Here is a 23128-nt window from a genome sequence, read left to right on the forward strand (position 1 = left end):
GTATAATAAACTCCCTTGAACCTCTTTTCTCTAACCCCATACATGTCTACTGGAGTCATCTTCTTAAAAGATGATAAGAGGTTCCTGAGGGACCACATCACCACCTTACACAACTCCTTGTTTCTCACCAGATCAAGAAAATCCTTCCTCTAGCAATCAAGGCTCACCATTTACACGCCCCACTCATTCATTCCTTTTCTTGTGCTGTTCTGTTTCAGCGTGGAATGGATCTTTCACTTCTACCTATCCTTCAGAGTCCTTTTTAAATGCCACTTTCTTCTTTTTGTGGGGAGAAGGGCAGACAGAAAATGATTTATTAAACTTTATACAAAGAGAAAAAAAAACATAAGAAATAGAATGGTACATTTTTTCCCATGTATCAACTAATCTGAAAAATTCATGGCTTAACCTGCAACAGTATATTTTCCAAAGAGTTCTTACTGACCTCACCAACCATATGTCTCTCCTTTCTTTTAGACCTAACACTTTGTTTTTAGCTCTCTCTTTTTTTCAGAGTTTATTTTTATTTATTTTGAGAGAGAGAGAGAGAGAGCAAGCAGTGGAGGAGCAGAGAGAGAGGGAGACAGAATCCCAAGCAGGCTCCGCTCTATCAGCACACAGCCTGATGTGGGGCCCAAACTCACGAACCATGAGATCATGACCCGAGCCGAAGTCAAGAGTCAGATGCTTAACCGAGTGAGCCACTCAGGTGTGCCTTAGCTTTCTGCTAACATTTAGGTTATTCTGCCTTGTTTGGCAAAAAAAAAAAAAAAAAAATTAATTATCTATATTCCCCTTATGAGACTGTTATTTCTTTTGAAGCAATGTCTGATTTATCCTTCTATCCCAACACTAGCATGGTGGATTTGCATAGGATATGCTCAATAAACACTTGTTTAACTGAACTGAATGAAAACAGCATTCTTTTATCTTCTTAATGATACTTTTAGCATGGAGATAGGTGACGAATAGGATTAACTTCCAATATGAAGTGCAAGTGTGCCTTTTTCACAATCTTAGAAATCACTATATCCCTTGCTCAAGTAATTGGTCTCTTGCAATCGAAAGTTCAACACCTGCCTTACTTTTTCTTCCCTTTGGCATTCGGGTTTCCTAATCACGAGCAGCAAGGATCAAACTTAAGGTAATTATACAACAAGCAACAACAACAACAACAACAACAACAATCACAGAGTTCACACACACCTGAAATAAATCATCTTGAGTAACCAGAGCAAAATGAATGGAAATCAGAAAAGACAAAAGAGGTGTCAATAAAGAACTTCGCTTTCACGGGAACGTAATATCCCCACTGTGCTGTAAAAATGGGTCTACAGCACATCAAAGAGCGTAGCAGAAGCAGTCTCCTCTACATACCGCATCCATATTCCAAGCCCTTCACCTTTAATGAGAGCCTGAAACTCTCTGTGCTTCACTGTTCCTCTCTGAAGATCAATCTTCAAGGTCATCAGGAGTACAAAGAGGAATTTGTGGTTTTCGTACAGGCCTCTGACAGAGTATGTAAAAACCTCGTACGTCAGATACTCGATGATATTCGTAATCCTCTTTTGAGGTAGTGGAGACTTCTCAGATCTGCAATGCATTTGAAAAGTCAAAGAAGTAAAAAGCCACTCCTAAGACAGTAGGAACACAAACAGAAATTTTAAGTGACCCTGCGTGGGGGAAGGGAGGGAATTTTAAGTTACTCCCCACCTGGCCATGGACTGGTCAAATAACTTCAAGAACTGGGCCAGCGAGGTCTGGTACATGATGTTGACCATGCTCATCTCTGTGATGAGAAAGTAGAGGATGCTCCCACGGGTGGCTGCAGGCCGGAACTCCTCCTGAGCCGTGTTAATTTTGATCTCCGTTTCTGCGGCCACGTGCAGCTTTTCACTTACTTCAGATGCTGTCTGCTTGGTGGTTCGGAGGACACCGATGAGAGATTCGTCGTCTACCAAGGAACCTAAAAGCCAAACAGGGAAGGTAGAAGGCAAGATGGGGGAAGCCACAAAGGAGATGCGTCACTTCCGAAATCGCCCTGTCCATTTCCAAGTCTCCGTCTTCAAAGCCCGCAAGGGAGAAGGGCAGATGTTAACATACCAAAAGGCTTCCAGCCCAACTGTCCTCTGATGCCTAAATCCGTCTAAACATTCCTGGGGACGGGTTGTCCCCCATGCTGCCTGAACACCTGCAAAAGGGGATTCACAAGGCAGCCCCCATGACTGGCCTGCGAGTGTCTGAAGACCAAAATCAGGCTCCATGTACCCCCAGCGGTTTCAGCCGTGCCTTATGTGACACAGCTTTCCCCTCCATTATCACCTCCATGGTCCCCCTCAAAGTGTCATGAGCTCGTCCACCCAGTTTGAGTTATGGTGGGAGCCCATCCCATGTTCCACGCCAGCTTGCAGTGGAATGGTACCCTCTTTAGTCCAGCTTTAGTAGATCAGTCCTTGCCGCTGAGAACTCTGGTCCCTCCATGTCTCCAACAAGAGGAAACTGGGGGATAGTGGAAGTGTCCCGCCAGGAACAAAAATCCTCATTTTATTTTTAGTTTCACCTTTCATGATCATTTTTAATAGAAACACCCATGTCTCTGTGACAATAAATCCAACTTTAAGATACGGAAAGATACTTGGGACATGCTGAGCTAAAAGGTCACGATATCTGCAAACAGCGTGCTCTGGCCTGACCCTAGACCTCTGGATGGCAGGAGAATGCTTCAGGAAGGTGTGTTACTCCGATGGGCATTCTGGGTCTACCACGAAAGTCCAAATTGCAATCAACCTCGCAGGGATGACACCTTGATCCAGCACATCCTTGGCTGGAGCTGGGCAAGAGCCCTCTGCTCTCCCTGCTGATATTAGAACACCCAAGGGTAGCCACATGGCTGGGAGAAGTCACTGGACCAGAGGACAGATAAGTTCACGAACACAAGCAGTGCAATCAAGGCAGATAGAAGGTCTTTTCCATGAGGTCCCTGTAAAGGTAGTGCTGGAGACCGCTGCAGGAATGATACATCACGTACTTCTGGAGGTTAAGATTTTTGTTTATCTCCAAGGATTAAAGTGCTGCTGGGAAGCACTCATTATGAGGCTGTAATCAATAGTAGGATTTAGGCTACTGTAACTTACCTACTGCAGAACAATATGGTGTTTGCTGACTTTATTGTCTTGGGATAGGATATTTTTATTTATTGAGAGAGACTACATCCCCAAATCAGACTGCCCCAGGGAGAACCCATCCCTGACTTCTAAGTAGATGGTCAAGGCAACTTGAGAGTGAGCTTGGGCCTTGGGTGCCCAAGTGCCTCTGACACAGATTACACACCTCATAACCCGCTGTGGTAGCTGCATTTCAATGCCAAATGAAAGAGTCGATCTTAAAAAAAAAAAAATCAGATTGAGCACATTAGTTTCCTTTGGGCAAGCAAATTAGCCTATTATGAGTTACCTAGCTCTATTGGGAGCCCTTATGTTTCTTAGGAGAGAGCAATTATATCAAGAAAACTGTGTTATTCTCAAATGCTCAGACTCTGTTTGCTAATTCAAAAATCAGATTCTCTGAGGTCCCTCTTCAAATGTCTAGATGGAAATTGCCTCACTTGTGTTTGCCTTGGTAACTCAACTGTTTCCTAACATCTACAATCACGAGGGTCCTGAAAAGAGGGCACTAGAAATCCTTGTTCAGAACCCACTGTTTGGTGACTTGTTAATAAATCAGTACCTTTTGTGGCGCTTAATTTGTAGAGAAGGTTGTCTTCCAGTTCCTTCATCTTCCGCTTGTTGAAAGTCACATCCTCCAAAAGTTTAACCCTCTCAGACTCTAATTCCTGTTATCAAGAGACACGAAACAATAGCAGAACTGTGATCACCAGCCATGGTGGCCGATCCCATTTACTAGTGCTTCTGGTCAATTTTTAACAGTTTAAACCAAAGTGCCTCTGGAATGACAGAAGAAATTACCATCACTAGTCAAATCTATCTATCTGTATTTTTGTATCTCTGGTCACTTAAAAACATTATGCCCACTAGGGGCGCCTGGGCGGCTTAGTCAATTAAGCGTGCGACTTCAGCTCAGGTCATGTTCTCAGGGTTTGTGGGTTCAAGCCCTGCATCGGGCTCTGTGCTCACAGCTCAGAGCCTGGAGCCTGCTTCAGATTCTGTCTCCTTCTCTCTCTGGCCCTGTCCCATTCACACTCTGTCTCTATCTCTCAAATATAAATAAAATTTTTTTAATTAAAAAAAAAAATGATGACCACTAGCATTAAGCTTCCATAGCATGCATGAGATGCCCCTGCTAAAATAATTTTGTCTGATTATCCCCTCTTCCTGGATCTAAGTTTATTTAAATTAGAGTGTCCCATTTTCTTGGCCCTGTTCCCACACAGTCTCTGTGTGAAATGCTAACTTTATTGGCAAGCAGAAGTGGTAGAAGCAGAGACATAATATTAAGAAACCAAGAGGCCACCCAAGCTGAATGTGAGCTCTTGGTTTGGGATCTGCCTATGGGAACACCAGGCAGTTTGTTTGGTTTGACACAGCCAGTTGCCAACACAAATCCATTTTCCATTGTTTGACATCTCTTTCTACCAGACGGGCCAAACTGGGTGTTTGGAATGCATATTTTTTTTCTACAAAAATAATGTATTTTTCAAGTTATATTTGGAAAAAAATTCAAATTTTCAGAAAAGTTACAACACTGATATAATAAACTCTCACACAGGCTTTGCCTAGATTCACCAGATAACATTTTGCTTCATCATACTCTCCCATTCTCTCTCTCTCTCTCTCTCTCTCTCTCTCTCTCTCTCTCTCTCTCTCTATATATATATATATATATATATAATATATATATAATATACATATACTATATATGTATAATATACATATATATAATACTTACCATCATTATTATTATTGGTGAAACATTTGCTGGTGTCATGATCCTTTACCCCTAAGAAAACTTTAGCAAACATCCTAAGAACCAGGATATCCTCTTGCACAAGCATAGTGCAATTTTCAAACTCAGGAAATTTAACATGGATTTAATACTCTTGCTCAACGTAAAGTGAATTGAAATTGCCTCCATAGCATCTTTATAGCACTTTTCTTTCCTGACCTTAAATAGAATCATGCACTGTACTTAGAATTATGTTAAAAGAAAGCGCTTTTAAGGTACATATTTGAGAAAATTTCTTGAAAAACCACTTCAGAAATTCTACCACTTTCAGAAAGTCTTCTTAAACCAATTTGTCCATCAGAAGCCACCACACCAGGTTTGTCTTTACATGGGCCATGGCTTGCATCACAATCTGTGTGTAGATTAGGTCCCTCTAATGAGATCCTGTGCGTCTAGAGGACAGGAGCTGATGTGCTTCACCTTTGTATTCCTTAGAGCCCTTGCCCTGAGGTTTTGCAGAGAAAGGACCTGGCACGATAAATATGTGTGAAATTGAAGTGTGCTAAATTTCGTTCAACAACTTTGTTTTATATCTGGGGAAACTGAGGACTCAGAAATATTAACTCCAAATAACATCCCATTATCATTCTCACGGTTAGTTACTGGCAAAGACAGGTCTGATACCCTTGTCCTCCAACTCCAACACTGGTTGTATTATTGTCATTTTACTATTGATGGGGTGGCAATGAAGGTCATGGCTGCATTTGCATGGGGATGCCTATTGCATTGTTTCCATTAAAATGGTCACCTCTGGGTGGCAGTATAGGAGTCTGTGGACAAAATGAAATCACGTTGGAAAAGCAAGCATCACGGGATAGTAGACACTTGTGGGTTTTACAGCATGACCTGTAAAGCTTATCTAGGAGGCCTGGCAGGGTGGAAAGTCCATGTGCTTTTATGGGTTAAGACCCTATTCTCTGTGGTCTCTGTCCCTCCATAAAATGAGGGTGTAAGAGCAATATAGCTAAGAGGGTTAAACATCACGGTCAGGATGTCTTCCTGCAGAGTAAGTGTGTGTGTGTGTGTGTGTGTGTGTGTGTGTGTGTGTGTGTGTGTGTTTCCAACAAGATTGAAGTAAGCACCTTAATGTATCCCTTGAAGGGGAAGCTGAAGCCTAGAAGATCAGGTGTGGGGCCCTCTGGGGACAGAGTGTAGCCTACTTTAAACAGGGAGTGGCCTGCCTTACAGAAATTCGTGCAGCCTGCATGGGACACTGGACCAGTGAGGAATCATCTCAGAACAGATAAACAGCACCAGTTAAACCATGAAGGAAGGCACCATGTGGCCCTAAGAGGTGAGGAGGCAATGAGGCCCATGCTCTCTCTGCCTGGCTGTGGAAGTGCCATGACTCCCTTTCTGGACTGCAGAAACCCCAGGCTCTTTGTTGCAAGACCCAACAGCTACCGAGAATGGAAGGTGGGACTGTGCCCCCTTCCCTCCACCAGACTGGGGGGCCTTTAAGGGCCAGCCCCAAGTTAACCATCTCTGTTAATCAGGTAGGGTTTCACTTCTCCTTTTACTGAGTCTCTCTATTTCTTTTTTTTTTTTTTAATTTTTTAATGTTTATTTATTTTTGAACACGCGGGCACACGCGCTCATGAGAGACAGAGAGAGAGAGAGAGAGACAGACAGACAGACAGAGTATGAGCAGGGAGGAGCAGAGAGAGAGGGAGACACAGAATCCAAAGCAGGCTCCAGGCTCTGAGCTGTTAGCACAGAGCCCGACGTGGGGCTCGAACTCACGGACCGTGAGATCATGACCTGAGCCGAAGTCGGACGCCACCCAGGCGCCCCTGAGTCTCTATTTCTCTGGTGTGAGTATCATTTCTCTTTCCCTCTTCCAATGTCTTTCCTGTGTCCGTGGCACCTGTTCCTATTTCTTGTCTTTCCCTTTTCCTTGCCAAGTCTGCTGCTGCCAATCTTTTTCTCACCCTCCCATTTTAAGCCTCTCCGGTCTTATTGCTAAACTTGCCCTTTCCTTGAACCCTCAATACTCAAGTTAATTCTATGTAAGCAAATATAATCTTTCTCAGATTTTATGCAAATATATTTTCTATATGCAAATACGTATAATTAAATTTTATGCAAGCATATTTTATGCATAACATTAAATGTTTCCTGAGATTTATCTTAAAAATTAGTTTAATCTTGTATCAGTCTCTTAAAGTCTTCAAGTTTTAAGTTGTTCTTTGTTTTATTGGAACCCTCAATCACACCTAATTTCTCTGCTTTCATGCAAATTTTATTCAATTAAAATGAAAGTTAGGTTCTCTGTATCATTAGAGTACCAGACTGTAGTAGTTGAAACTTCTACAGTGGCAATATACTCATTCAGAGCAATTTCTTTTTCTCCAGGATCACTATTTTATTGAATTTTTCCGGTACACCAAAGATCACCCATCCAGGGGACTATAGACATGAAGCCAACATACCCCAAGGTTGAAAGACAGAAACAGAAAGAGCAGTGTGAGGGTGCGTGTGTGTGTGTGTGCGCACGCACACGCATGTGTGGGGTTGGAAGACAGGTGAATTCGGTACATGATTTCTTGGAAAGACTTGAGACAGCTAAACAAATATTTATGTTAACGAAGGTAAATACAGTTTGCTTAATTTTTTCTTTTTCATATACTTAACAATTTCAGAATACATTTTAAGCTTTTATTATAATTTATGAGAAGAAGTCCTCTACCTTGAGAAATTATTACCTGTTTCTCAGTTAAAATCACTCTCCTTAGTAACTGATTTTCAAGGCCTTTCATGGTGACAGTAAAATCAATGACTGATGTTTTAGCATTGATCTCAGGGGTGAAGGCAGGGTTTGGTAACTTTGTAGTAATATAAAGTTTAAATGTATCCATGATATCGCATTCCTTATCACCGACTTTCACCTACATCAATTCAAATACACAATCAAAAAACAGCTTAAAGGACAGGGAAAGGAATTTGGGTTTAAATTAGGAAAGAATTTATCAGAGGTCAGCGCTGGGAAATTTGGATGAATTGCAAAGGAAAAAGTTGTAAAACTTTAATTGCTGATCTTAAATAATTAAATAATGTAGATTTGTGGTCCTGCCGGAAGATGTTGTTAGCCGTGACACCAAGCAAAGTAAATGAAACATTTATCCCAAACAAATGTTGCATAAGGGAAAACTCAGACACATCCCAGATTTGCCCGTTTTCTCCCACTTGAGGAAATTGTTTCCTACTGAGGAAATCTGTGGTGTTTAGAGGAAGTGTTATCCCTCTTTGCATTTCACAGTCCTCAAAGAAGCATACTTGACAACTGAAAAGATTAAAGAAATTTTCAGAGGAAAAAAATGCCAACATTTTATCCAGAGAGATAACATTTATCTTAGACACTACAATTTGCAGTATATTTAAAAACACCTGGTTTCGCTATCTAAAAGTGAGGTGGGAATGATACCATTTGTAAAGGACTTAAATTTTTAATTAATCTTGATTCTACCTGTGGTTGGAAATCACATCAATAAGGCACTCCCACAGTTTCAAGCCCCACGCCTTCACACCACAGATAAGGATCTGTTCTTTTGAAAGACCTTCAGGAAGACCTTCAGGAATAAAAATCCTACACCCTCCTTTGGCATGTTAAATAAGGCATATAAAAGAAATCACATTATGAAAAATATTTTCCTAAATAAAATTTTGTTTAATAAGAAAATCTGCATTCTTTACTTATTCACTGATATTCATGAAATTAAGTTGTCCAAAGTGAAAAATCTCAATCAGAAATGCTGTCATTCATCAAGAAATAAAACCAAACAGGGGCGCCTGGGTGGCTCAGTCGGTTAAGCGGCCGACTTCAGCTCAGGTCATGATCTCTTGGTCCCTGAGTTCAAGCCCCACGTCGGGCTCTGTACTGACAGCTCAGAGCCTGGAGCCTGTTTCATATCCTGTGTGTCTCTCTCTCTGACAGCTCCCCTCCCCACCCCCACCCCCCCCGTTCATGCTCTGTCTCTCCCTGTCTCAAAAATAAATAAAACGTTAAAAAAATTAAATGTTTAAAAAAAAAAAGAAGTAAAACCAAAGAAGTCTTAAGGTAGAGAATGCCACAATTAAAAAAGAAACACTTCTGAAAATGATTCATGTCACCAACGATGGGAAACAGCAATCCATAGCTTCTAGCAAAGTCTGTGAGTTTAAATTGAAAGTTAATAAAGAGAGAAATGAACAAAGAAATGTTCATAGACTGTATTAAAATGCCATTTTCTCCAGTGAGAACACGGAGGTTTTATTGTATAGATGAGAATATGGCTTATAAATCCAATTTTCTCAGAGCTGCTAACATACAAACATATATATATATATATGTATATATATATATATATACATATATATATGTATACACACACACATATACATACACATATATACACACACATATATATGCACTATATATATATATATATATATAGTGTGTGTGTGTAACACTAATATATTATTATAACCAGAAAATGTCTGTCCTTAATATGTTATTTAGTGTCAGCTAAATGGCTTCTCTAACCAAGATATTGCCCTTCCCTGTGTTTTTTCTTTTTTTTTTTTTTTTAACGTTTATTTATTTTTGAGACAGAGAGAGACAGAGCATGAACGGGGGAGAGGCAGAGAGAGAGGGAGACACAGAATCGGAAGCAGGCTCCAGGCTCTGAGCCATCAGCCCAGAGCCCGACGCAGGGCTCGAACTCACGGACTCACAGACCGTGAGATTGTGACCTGGGCTGAAGTCGGACGCTTAACCGACTGAGCCACCCAGGCGCCCCTTCCCTGTGTTTTTTCATATATTGTTAAAAAATAAGGGAAACACTAAATATGATTTTGGAAATAATTTTTTCCAGTGTATCCAATATTACCACCTCAAGGAAAGTGCCTTCGCTGCTATACTCAAAAAGATAAGTAGATGTCACCATTGTTCTTTTCTTCTTCTTCTTTTTTTTTTTTTTTTCTTTCCCTGAAGCTCACCTTGAATGTGGTGCCTGATTTAATGAAATTCTTTTCTAATACATTATCCAAGGCTGGATCCAGCTCCTCACGAATATCCTCAATGAGAAGGGGTCGGCCCAAGGAAAGGCTGTCTTCCAAGTGTGTGCGGAAATATTTATGGTTCAGAGATGTTACCTAGAAATAGAGTTCATTACTACATAAATGCTACAAAGAATGTGCTTATTCCTAATGGAAACAAAGAGATTTTCTGGACAAGTGACTAAGAATTTTAAGGGCTATATAGGAAGCCTTACTTAGGAAAAATAAAAGTAAGAACATTTAATTTTCAAAACTTGGTAGGCCATGACTTTCTGGAAGCCCTGGATGTGCAACTGAATCTCTCTGATCAAAACAGGAGTCAGGTGGCATTCCTTAAAGGGAATGTCACAGCTCTGCTCCTACAGATGGAAGAGAAGTAATCAAGGATTAAACCTGTCATGCTTACATAGTTAGTTACAATGTAACTAAGAGAAAGCAAAGTAACTTGCACATTTGTGCTATTCATTTATCTCCTCAGGACCACTCACAAGATGATCAAGTAACTAAAAAAATAAGCATAAGAGCGTCAGAAATTATATACTGAGTCAAACCAAGGGTCCATCCATATATTCTGTCTCTGACAGTGGCTCAATGGAAGAATATGATAGATACTTTCCATAAGATCAACTTAAAAGACTGTGTGTTCACTTTTTACATTACATTTGTAAAAAATTAGAATTCTGAATGCCTGGTGGGGCCCCATTTCTAATTCAGTGTTTGTTGATTAGTTAAAATAGACACACTGGGCTGGTTGATCTTCGCATTAGCTAAGCGGCTTTGAACTCTTAACTTCTTTGATCCCTCCTCCTGCCTAAAAGTGAGGATTCCACAAGGTTCAGTCCTTAAATCTCCATCTCCTTATTCTCTACCCACTGGATTCAGCTATTGTCTCTACGCCACTGTGAGTGCTGATCCTAAGATACAAGGAAGATCCGCTGGGACAGCAGGTCATGAAGAGAGTGGAATTAAAAAATATTATCTCTCCGGGTGCCTGGGTGGCTCAGTCGGTTAAGTGTCCAACTTTGGCTCAGGTCATGATCTCACAGTTCATGAGTTTGAGCCCCGTACTGGGCTCTGTGCTGACAGCTCAGAGCCTGGAGCCTGCTTCAGATTCTGTGTCTCCCTCTCTCTCTGCCCCTCCCCTGCTCATGCTCTCTCTCTCTCTCAAAAATCAATAAACATTAAAAAAAATTGTTTTAAATATTATCTCTCACTAGCTATGAAAAAGAGATGTGGAATTGAAAAATTAAATAAGCCTACCTTTGTCCTGTTTTGGAAAGGAAATGACTAAAAGAAAAAAAATCCTGCACATGAAGGAATTTGTTTCCCTGGATGGATAGCTTTATTTACACAAATGATGAGCTGTGAAAGACCTCATTATGAGTTGACAAGGTAAATGAATCTAAACAAAGAGCTTTAACCAGCTTTTTAAACAAGATGAAACAAGGTCCCAATGACACGAAATATAATTGTCCTGCTCTATTTCCTAAGGAGTAAACTCTGTTTTTGTGATTTCCTTCCTAAGTGTGATGGTTCATATCATGTGTCAATCTGAATGAGGTAGGGGCTGTCCAGGTACCTGACAAACATTATTTCAGGCTGTGTCTGTGAGAGTGTTTCCAGAAGAGATTGGTCTTGGAATAGGCAGACCAAGTAAAGAAAATCATCTTCACCTACTTGGGTGGGCATCATCCACTCCACTGAGGGCCTGAATAGAGCCCAAAGGTGGAGGAAAAGCAAATTTGCTCTCTGCTTGAGCTAAGACATTCATCTTCTCCTGCCTTTGGACATCAGCGACCAGCTCTTGGGCCTTCAGACTTGGATTGGGACTCCTATTACTTACTCCCCTGGATCCCAAACCTTCAGAGTTTGGACTAGAACTACATGACCAGCTTTCTTGGACCTCTAGGTTGTAGACAACAGACTGTGGAATGTCTCGGCCTCCCTAATCCCATGAGCCAATATCTCATAATAAATCTTTTTCTATATATCTGCATTTACATATAGATATCCTATGTATTCGGTTTCTCTGGAGAACCCTAATACACCAAGAAATTGGGGCGCACGGGTGGCTCAGTCAGTTAAGCGTCCAACTTTGGCTCAGGTCATGATCTCGCATTTTGTGAGTTTAAGCCCCACATCAGGCTCTGTGCTGACAGTTGGAGCCTGGACCCTTTTTCAGATTCTATATCTCCCTCTCTCTCTGCCCCTCCCCTGCTCGCACTCTGTCTCTCTCTCCGTCAAAATAAATAAACATTAAATTTTTTTTAAAAAAAGAAATAATAATTTTCAAATTATCAATTTATTTAAGATAACTTTTAGCCAACTTCAATGCCTTTTATAAATTTGAAATAATGGCTTGGAGTCATAATTTCTTATTTAACTAACTTTATTTTCTTGTGCAGTAACCCTAAGTGGTAGCTACCAACAGAGCCTGGATCACCTGCGAAGATACTCTGGTATTGGGTCTTTACAAGGTGGTCAGTGAATTCTTTATAGGGAAACTTGATGAATACCTTCTCTTTCTGGAAGTCAGAGCTGAAGGTTCTGGGGATGGTGTTGAAGGTGATCTTGACAAAGCTGCCAAGGTAGAATGTAGTCCTAGGCATACAATACATGTTTTGTTTTTCATTTATAAAGTGTTTCATTTTTCATTCTGTTTTCCTTCCCAAATAAAAGAAATACTATTTTTGTTTTATTCTGTCTTCATTTATGTGTATTCACGCATGTGTTTATCCACATATTTTAAAAATAATGTCTCCTGGGGCGCCTGGGTGGCTCAGTCGGTTAAGCATCCGACTTCGGCTCAGGTCATGATCTCACGGTTCATGGGTTCGAGCCCCGCGTTGGGCTCTGTGCTGACAGCTCAGAGCCTGGAGCCTGTTTCAGATTCTGTGTCTCCTTCTCTCTGTGACCCTCCCCCGTTCATGCTCTGTCTCTCTCTGTCTCAAAAATAAATAAATGTTAAAAAAAAAATAATTAAAAAATAAATAAATAAATAAATAAATAAAAATAAAAATAATGTCTCCTGAGTAAGGAGAATATAGTTCAATCTTACATCCCAGCAGTCAATGTCTTTAAAAATACATTAAGTATCTGTGGCATATTTCTATTACTTCCTCGAGAAGATTCCTGGGACTGGGTAACAGCGGAAAGGACATTATCGAAGGCTATCAAGGAGCTTAATGCCAAAATGGACAGACAAAGCTATGATCAGGAACATTAAGAACAGGATGAGTAGGGAGATGGACAGTCAGAAGAGGCAAGAGGAATGGAACAGGGGACACGTTCTAGCTGCATGGATCCAGGAAATAAAGTTCAGGGGTAGGAATGCTCCTGTTTACTCCACCCATGCGTTCCTTCTGTGAAGACAGCTCCTCTGAAGCTACATTCCCACTGGCTTCATTTCCCTTAACACTCCTCTTCCGTTTATACTCTCTGACCCTGTCTGGGATTTCTCTGGGGTTTGTAAGTAAACAGACTGATGCATTGTGTTCTGAAGTATCTGTAAGATGGGAGTATCTTAGAGGTGTTCCTGAGCACCAGGCAGCATCCAGGTGTCAATGAAGCTCTCATCTCAGAAGGAAATCTTTCAATAGTTTGCCATTAAATGATGTTTGTTGTAGGCTTTTGGTAGATGCTCTTTATGTGATTAAGGGAAGATTCCTCTTATTCTTAGTTTCTTGGAAGTTTTATCACAAATGGGTGTTGAATTTTACCATGTGCTTTTTCTGCATTTATCAAGATGATCACATGATTTTTCTGTGTTTTTTTCCTTGTAATGACGTTATACTTTGATTAATCCACTTAAATTCAATAAATATCAGAATCCCCACCCTATTGAAAGAGCAGTACAGAAAATATAAAGATGGCATAAAACCATAAACCTTGCCGGCAAGAAGTTTAGGATACAGTAAAGATAAAAAACAAATGGGCAACGAACAGGAATTGAAGACAGACTCTAAGTTCATGTCGGAAATCCAAACAAGACATTGTGAGCATTTAGGACAGGCTATATTAAACTGGGGACACAGGGAAGTCTTGATGAAGGCCGTGTTGGAGGTGTGGGCTTTGAAGAACATTCAAGATATTTATCTGGGATATAAGTGAAGTGGGAAACAGGGTGAAGAAAGACACCCTGGTTAGTAGAATATTTTAAGCAAAAATATGGAGCCAGGAGACTCAGAACCCTGGGAACACTGTCTGGGAAACAGTGTATAGTCTATATTGGTAGTTAAATCAAAATATTGACAGTAAATCTGAGATGCTGGAATCCTGCCCTTGTTTACCTCTACCTTATAATTAACACCTTACTAGACCCCAAGTCCAAAACTGGACTCTAGGATGGTGTGGAGAACCAAGTGCCTGAGCTAGGTTGGTGCAAATAGCCTTACACTGAGGAGCCAGGAGTTCTATTTTTACTGCTTTCCTGTAAGCCCAAGCCCAAAGCCCCAAATAAAAGCTATATCCAACACAGATGAAGGCAATAGAACCAGGAAAGGGACAGAGAGAGAGAACATCATGAAAGAAACCAAAAGGAAAAATAATCCAAGCTCTTGCTCTAAACCACTGTTATAAAACTCAAGGGTGTAAATTAACAAGCAATTGTCACAGACATGACAACTTTATGACTGGCAGATTCAGCTGAAATTTTGGGGAAATTTCATGCTTTTAAGATTGTTTTCCCATATACCAAGAAGCACATACCTGCAAGTCATTTTCTCTTTCCTTTGATTTAATCCAAGTTTTGCCTTGAGTTTGTGGGTCAATGAGGAGTGGGTATCTGGTGGCCTTTGTCACAATGATGCCATTCTGAATGGAGAGGTCATCTCCTGGTAATCCCTGCAGCCCCCACTCCCCAATCTAAATAACAAGAAATGGATGTGGCCAGTCAGAGGAGAACAAGAATGCTTTCATTATTAATTAAGAGTGCCACAATATTAAAATAATTTAATATTAGAATATATTTTTTTCCATTGAGACTATGCAATGGGTACCTAGAAAAAAACTCAAACTTGTAAATATGAACCAAATAACATTCACCTAAAAAAATAAATTTATAACCTAACAAATCCTTCTCTAATAACCCAAGACCAGGGTTTAGTCCTTTATGTTATATATCTTCAAACTTATGAGGAAATATTACAAAATCTATGAATTTTTGAAGCATTGTTGTTCAACATGCAGAGAACATAGGGGCTCAAAATACAGTAAGACTAGGTGGATGGTGGAGTTGGTGGAGATGATGAAATATTGACATGTCAGGAAAGATAAGCACCAGGGGTTAAACCTCAGAAAACTCCCCTTCCTGCCCTTTGGCTCTGTTTACATGGGGGGCAGGATTTGTATAGCTGGAGGCAGAGAATTTATGACAGATAAGGTATTATATTCGCAGGTGCTCATCAATGATTTAAATATATATATTTCCGGGGCACTTGGGTGGCTCATTTGATTAAGCATGGGACTCTTGATTTCAGCTCAGGTCATGATCTCGCCATTCATGAGATTGAGCCCTGTGTCAGGCTCTGAGCTGACAGTGCGGAGCCTGCTTGGGATTCTCTCTCCTTCTCTGCCCTTCCCCACTTGCTCTCTCTCAAATAAATAAATGCATAAACATTTAAAATATATATATACATGTATATATATACTTCCTGGGGTGCTTGGCTGGCTCAGTCAGAAGAGTGTGTGACTCTTGATCTTGGGGTCATGAGTTTGAGCCCCACGTTGGGGGCAGAGATCACTTTTAAATTAATTAATTAATTAATTAATTAACAAACAAACTTAAAAAAAATATATTTCCTTTCCGAATTACAAGGGAATTGCCAGCCTGCCTCCATGCCGTCAGTAAGATCACCTGGGATCCAAAGAAGCAACCGGCTTCCACCTTCATTAAATTATCCTAACAGCTCCCAAAGGTCATAATTACTATCCTGGCCTGCTTTGCCTCATCAGTGTCCGTTGCATCTTTAGTACATTATCTAGTCCCTGTAACAACCAGTTGAACGTTGTTTGAATTGGAAAAGATTAATTTTTTTAACTTTTAAATGCAGATAACATGAAACTAATAGCATGACTTCCCTCAGGAAACAGCCACTGGGGAACATATTTACAGATCAGAAAGCAGCTCATGAATACAAATTGGCTGGAAAGCATTTAATGCCATAGGAGCTCTGCAAGATATACTTAAAATTGACAGTGGCATCAAATTCCCAGCAAGGAAGGCTAGTGCAGCGGGACGTGCCATCACTCAGTGATACCACAAAGGGCTGTTGTGCTATGCTGTTGGACACTACGAAAAGATGGTTAATCATCGAAAGAAGGTTAATACCAGTACTTATGGCCTAGCTAATGCCTATAATCACCTAAAATGTTTGAAAGAGAGTGTGACTTAAGAGGAGTGGTGTAAATAATGGAAAGTTATAAGAAGAACTCAATATTACCAAGCCTATAATTCATGAAGGATCTTTTTTTTTTGGAAGATTTTATTTTTTTATGCAATCTACCCCCAATGTGGGGTTCGAACTCAAGACCCTGAGCTCAAGAGGTGCACGTTCCACTGACTGAGACAGCCAGGCGCCCCCACGAATGATCTTTTAGTTCACAGGAGTGCAATTGAAAATATTTTAAAAGCAAGATTTCTTAAACAGAAAGGAACTTTTATACCAAAAAAAGGTGGTTGTTTTTTTCAGTAACTCTTAAGCATTTTCAAAACAATCTTTTCAATTAAATTTAAAAAAAAAGGGAAAAACTTAGGTGTACCTTGATTTCTTACTAAATAAGACTGAAAATCAAATAGTATTCTAAGGAAAGTGACACTTACGGTTGGCGGATCCACCAACATTGAAATAAGATTCAGGTTTTCGGTGAAAGGAATCTTCCGAGCTCTCAGCTCTATCTCCCACTGATCTTTAAGCAAATAGTTCCTAAATATCTGATTGAAAGGACCAAGGTAGGAAAGGAATCCAGTGCACAGAAGAATATCACCTACAAGTCTGTTAGGAAACGAGACAAAGTGAGTGCCTGACACATGCGAGCTCTCCCATTAAGGAGTATGAAAGGTCACGTACCAGTCCATGTTACTAGGCAAAATCCTTCTCTGCTTCCTGCTTAACACTTTGAAACCAGACATGGAGAGACCATGCAAGAGGGAGCCCCCAAACCCAAATGCGGGTAGGAGGGGCCACATTAGGTGTAGACCAAGGAACAAGAAACTGCTTCCTTGAAGCCTGCAGGTCCAGAGCCCTGATGCCGAGGGAAAAAAAGCATCCTTTTCCCATGCCTTGGTCCTCTTCAGATTCAGTCTTAATAAAATTATTTTCTTCTCCCTGTCTTGTTCCCCCTCTGTTCCTCCCACTTCTTGCCATTCTCTACTCCTCTCTCATTCCCCTCTCTTGCACTTTTCTGAGGACACCAGCAGACACGAGCACAAGTCTGCCTTGTATTTAGAGCAAACCACTGATCCACACGTTCAAAATCACTGAGATTAAGAGTATAGAACTGGACAACATATGTAGATGGTTCTGGAAAAGCCAAACAGTATCAGAAGAACTCTTGTACTAAAACCCCACACTGCTGAACCAAAATTGAGATTAAACGTGCTTCACAAACGTTTCATCCCTCTTTGTTTTACTGAGAGTGCGTGACTTAAGCTGTGAGATTCAGAAGTGGTTGGTAGGGAGATGAGGGAGTGAAGCATTTCACTGGGGAGATATATTTTATTTTCTCTAATGTCACAAAGAGGTGGTGTTTGGAGTGATGATTAAGAAGGAAAGCAATTATAGCAAAGGCCAAAGTTTATACCTGTTAATCTGGGCTTTGAACTCTTTGCTTTGCTGGGTCCATCGGACCTTTTCTCCACTCAGCCCATCGATGAGAGTGGAAGCTGCCTGCATCTTCTTCCGGCACATATCTGCATCATTTAGCAAATCCTGGATTCATAAAGGGAGAGTGTCTCAAAGAACTTCCTTAAGTGCTTAATCAAACATTCACTGTATTCACACATAAACACATATGAGGGAATTTCCTAATTTGCAAAATAAATATAATCTGAAAAAGCAATGTGAGTGAAGCTTTACATGTTAAATTCTGGTAATTACTTCATCATATAGTTATTTTATCTTGCGAAATTTCAAGGAAAGCGATTTTGTAAGAGAGACTCCGAATCACATAAATTAATACAGTATTTCTATTCAGTGATTTCAAAACACAATCAGATCAATACAATACACCATTTTAAGTCTTGGATTTGATAATTCTGAGTTCTTGGAAGTTTACAAAGTGTTTTTACTTTTCCTCAGAAAAACTCTACACAACAGTGATGTGCTGCAGCCAGCTTTTATCAACTCAGAAAAGCCAATTATGACATTTCCAGAAAACTTGGATGGTGTTGAACACATCGTATGATTTCATTTATATGTGGCATTTGAGAAACAGATGAACATAGGGGAAGGGAAGGAAAAAATAAGATAAAAACAGAGAGAGAGACAAACCGAAAAAGACTCTTAAATACAGAGAACAAAACTGAGGGTTGCTGGAGGGGAGGTGGGGGGGGGGGAATGGGTTAAATGGATGATGCACATTAAGGAAGGCACTTGTTGGGATGAGCACTGGGTGTCATATGTAACAGATGAATCACTGGGTTCTACTGAAACCAAAACCACACTGTATGTTAACTAACTTGAAATTAAATTTTAAAAAAGAAAAAAATATATATAAGCTTACAATTAAGCTATATTAAAAGCAAAGGTAACAAGTAATAAAAACCCATCACCTCCTTATTATTTGCTACATTTTTGCCTTATCTATGTGCTTCAGGTCAAGTCAGCACTGCACTTGCATGGTGGTATATCGTAGGGCTCAGTATGTAACAGTGCTAAACATGTAACAGTACAGTATATGAGAGTGCGCTGCTGTGCACCTGTTTCCAAACATGTGTTCACTGTCAGCGCATCAGTAGGTTAAAACTGGCAGTGGTGGGAGTATCTATGCCACAGAAATCAGCAAACAGTGCAGATCAGGGCTTTCTTTTTCCTGGGGCCCCTGTCCCATGAGGTCATATTAGGGTCCCCATCTGACAGATAAAGCTCCATCAGTTGCCTCCAGCTGCCTAGTGAATAAGTTTCTGCACCGAATCTCAAACCCAATTTTCTAACCTCCAAATCAGTCCCCTTAGGGTATGACATCGCAGCTTACTCTTACCGAAAATGATGATTAAAAACACACAAAAAACTTTAAAGTGTCAAAAATCGAAAACAGGTAGCCATAGCCAGTGAAGGGCAGTCAGGTAAATACTTTTTTTTTGGTCATAAACGTGTGCCTCATTTCCAAATACAACACATACTTGTGTAAAATTTTGATACTTTGTTGCCATAATTTTGTATACTTAATCTCACCATTTTCTCATTCATCGCTGCATCAAATTTTGCTTGTACTTTATCCAGCTCGGCTTGTTTCTCATCCAGCAGTTCCTGTGCCTTCCCCAGCTCAGCATTGGCGACTGCTAGGCGGCCCTCCTGCTTGGCCAGGTTAGCCTTACAAGGAAGAAGAGGTAATTGTATGGACTTGTATTAGGTCTGCCCAATATTTGTGTTTTTGTTTTGTTTCTTTACGATTTTTTTAATTTAATTTATTTTTGAGAGAGAAAGAAAGTGCACATGAGCGGGGGAGGGACAGAGACAGAGAGGAACACAGGAACTGAAAGCGGGCTCTGTGCTGACAGCAGAGAGCCTGATGCGGGGCTCGAACTCATGGTCCGAGATCATGACCTGAGCCAAAGTCGACACCTAACCAACTGAGCCACCCAGGCACCTCTGTTTATGGTTTTAATTGGTAAATAATAACATGAATTACACAATTTTTGCCCAAGATGGTATGTTGAGGTCATCTGTTTCTGTGTGTTCAGCTGGAGTGTTGGAGATATTTCACTAAAGTTCTATTTTTTCTTTTAATTATTCATGTTTGATACAGAAAACATGAAAAATGCATCAATGTATAGAAAGGAGAATAGAAATTACCCATGATTTTACCCAGAGATAGTCTGTGAGTATTGTGTTAAAAAGGTGTAACTGGCATTTTCTAGTTTTTTTCTTTGTCACTTAATATGGTGTAATCATTTCTCCTTAAATATGTCCTTAAACACTTTTTCATAGACATTAGCAATATGGCTGCATAATATCACACTATTTTGATGTATCATAATTTATTTAACCTTTGCCCTATTTTTGACATCCCTCCCACCATTTTAAATTATTATAAATAATGCTATTGGGCATGTGAGCATTTTGGGTTGTTCCTTTCGTAAAGACATTTTGAAATGAAATTACTGTAATGGTAGAGTGTCATCTTTTTCTACCTCCTACAGAACCGAGTGAGAATTATATGTTTCTTAGAACTTTAAAAGAATCAATAAAATAATATAGCCCTAAAGCCTTCTGAGGTAGAAGCTTTTTGATAACATTCTCATTTTCTTTCCCAATGTTTATCTAAATTTAGCCCTTTTTCACAGGAAATATTAATTTAATTACTATTAATATTATTAAATTGAACGTTTCTCATGTATTTACATATAACTGTTTAAAATTATTTAAATCTATGCATCTGTGAGTATATGTATTTTCTTCTGGATTATATTTTCCAACAACATGTATCTTATATTTTGTTTCTGCAAAGCACCAATTATTTAATTCTGCTACTGTTCTCTATTTTTTAATGTTTATTTATTTTTGAAGGAGAGAGAGAGACAGAGTGTGAGCTGGGGAGGGGCAAAGAGAGAGGGAGACACAGAATCCAAAGCAGGCTCCAGGCTCTGAGCTGTCAGCATAGATCCCAACACGGGGCTCAAACTCATGAGCCATGAGATCATGACCTGAGCTAAAGTCAGACGCTTAACCAACTGAGCCACCCAGGCGCCCCTACTTTTCTCTAACTTTTAATGGTTTTTTTTTTTTTTTTGTTCTATTCCACTTTCCTTAAGTTTTGTGTGTATGTATATTTATAAGCAAGTATGTTCTGTAGTGTTTAGTTTCTTTAATTAATTTAAGAGCTAAGAAAGTGCCATTGGGCCACATAACAAAAGCTTTGGTAACTAGCTTTTTGTCATCATTTTCTAAAAAGAAGTGGCTAGATTTTTTTTTTTTTTAATGAAAACTGTGTAATCTTATTGTTTATAATCAGAGAATGAGGCCTTGACAATTTCTGCTTTTGGGAACTGAATCAAAGTCTTCTTTTAGCATTGAGTATGATCAATTTTTGTAAATGTTTCTTGGTCACTAGAAATAATTTCATATTCTTTGTTCATATTCAAGAAAGTTCAATGTAGCTATTCAACCTTAAAAATGATAAAGTGTAAAATCTCTATATAATTACTAGTTTATGGCTGCAAAAGACTGGCTACATAATTTGCAGGGCCCAGTACAAAATTAAAATGTGGGGCCTCTTGTTAAATAATTATTAAGAACTTCAAGAGGGTGACAGTGACCATTAAGCCAAGCACGGACCCTTCTAAACACAGAGTCCTGTGTGCACAGATCACACACTCATAAAACCAGCTTTCTGCACAATCTCAAATTGCAATACTACCTGTGTTAATATCCACTTAAAATATGAATGCATTTTGCTTTTTGTAATTTGATAACATTTTATTTATTACAAAAAGCATAATTATAATTAAGTCTCACTGTAGATCACAATTTTTAGTAAAAATTAACTCTGTTCTTATAAGTGCATTTTTTTGTTAAATTCTACATCCCTTGGTATCTTTTTGTTGGAGTAGATTGTTACATTTTCTCATCATTTCCCTTTATTAAAACTTTATTTTTTAAAAAAAATGTTTATTTATTTTTGAGGAAGAGAAAGTGCAAGCAGGGGAGGAGCAGAGAGAGAAGGGGATAGAGGATCCAAAGTAGGTTCCGAGCTGACATCAGTGAGCCCGATGCAGGGATTGAACTCACAAACCATGAGATCATGACCTGAGCCACCTCGTTATTTTCAACTTCTTTTCTATTTTTCTCAAAGTTACCTATGCACACAGTTTTAAAAGACAGCCATCTTCAGGGCCACCTGGGTGGCTCAGTCAGTTAAGCGTCCAACTCTTGATTTCAGCTCAGGTCATGATCTCACAGTTTCATGAGTTCGAGCCCTGCATGTGGCTCTGAGCTGGCAGTGCAGAGCCTGCTTGGGATTCTCTCTCTCTCTCTCTCTCTCTCTCTCTCTCTCTCCTTCTCTATCTGCCCCTCCCCTGATCTCACTGTCTCCATCTCTCTCAAAATAAATAAACTAAAAAAAAAAAAGGCAGCCATTTTTATAAGGCTTACTATGAAAACCTACAACACCCTGCCCACCTGCTCATCATTTTCCATTCCACAGAGCAACCACTTTCACCTCTTTTAGCTTTGTGGTGGGGGTGGGGCGGGAGGTTAATATGTATCTGGGTGGTGTATTTTATGAATCCTTCGCACTCTTGAGAATGTCATTCTGTTCCCTCTGACCTGAAGAACAGGTTGCCCTTGTATACATGGAGTGCGTGTGTGTGTGTGTGTGTGTGTGTATTTACCACTCAGTACTTAAACTGCATCCCTAAGAATGTCTTCTTGTTCCCTTATACATGAAGGGCAGTTTGACCAGTTATTGAATTCTTGGACCACAGCAATTTCCTCAATACTCTGCATATATCTCCCCATTACATTCTAATATTTAGGGTTGTGGCAAGTCTGCAACATCCTGATTTCACTTCTTTTGTGAGCGATCTTTCAAAACTTTGTTCATTTGTTTCTTAGAAACAAGGGTTCCCCCACCCTCCCCCTCTTTTTAAATTTCAAATATTTTTGGGTGTTGACCTTAATTTCTATAAACTTTGTTTGGAAACTAGTAATCAAATTCTATCTCCAAACCTAATCTCTTTAAACTTTAAAGAAATGGCAAGTTTTCTTTTATGACAGCTTAATTATTACTTGCACTGAATTCATTTCCTGCTTTAAGTTAACAAGCTGGCTTTGATTTCTTGTCTGTGATGCCCAGAAACACATAACAGATGTAAAGAAAATGAGAAACCACAAGAAGACATGAAGAAAAGAGGAAACATTTAGCAAAATGGCAACATAGATCTTTATTAGTCAAAATGCTGCTTTGCTTT

General features: G+C 39.7%; 1 protein-coding gene across 5 annotated transcripts in view; it reads right to left on the reverse strand.

The window, feature by feature from the left end:
* Nucleotides 1-23128, reverse strand: part of DNAH8 (dynein axonemal heavy chain 8) — a 331845-nt gene that overhangs the window by 89300 nt on the left and 219417 nt on the right. For 4 of the 5 annotated variants that reach the window (XM_053905060.1, XM_053905063.1, XM_053905061.1 and 1 more), the window contains 9 exons: nucleotides 19392-19529; nucleotides 17800-17927; nucleotides 16820-16991; nucleotides 14707-14862; nucleotides 9940-10095; nucleotides 7668-7850; nucleotides 3727-3832; nucleotides 1714-1966; nucleotides 1403-1593 (listed from right to left, as the gene is read on the reverse strand). In XM_053905060.1, the coding sequence (XP_053761035.1) occupies nucleotides 1403-1593; nucleotides 1714-1966; nucleotides 3727-3832; nucleotides 7668-7850; nucleotides 9940-10095; nucleotides 14707-14862; nucleotides 16820-16991; nucleotides 17800-17927; nucleotides 19392-19529 (1483 nt within the window). The remainder of the gene's footprint in view (nucleotides 1-1402; nucleotides 1594-1713; nucleotides 1967-3726; nucleotides 3833-7667; nucleotides 7851-9939; nucleotides 10096-14706; nucleotides 14863-16819; nucleotides 16992-17799; nucleotides 17928-19391; nucleotides 19530-23128) is intronic. The other variant, XM_053905062.1, reaches the window with a different exon arrangement.

The sequence above is a fragment of the Panthera pardus genome, unplaced genomic scaffold, assembly GCF_024362965.1.
Source record: "Panthera pardus isolate Hobbes unplaced genomic scaffold, ASM2436296v1 HiC_scaffold_17, whole genome shotgun sequence".
Taxonomy (NCBI): domain Eukaryota; kingdom Metazoa; phylum Chordata; class Mammalia; order Carnivora; family Felidae; genus Panthera; species Panthera pardus.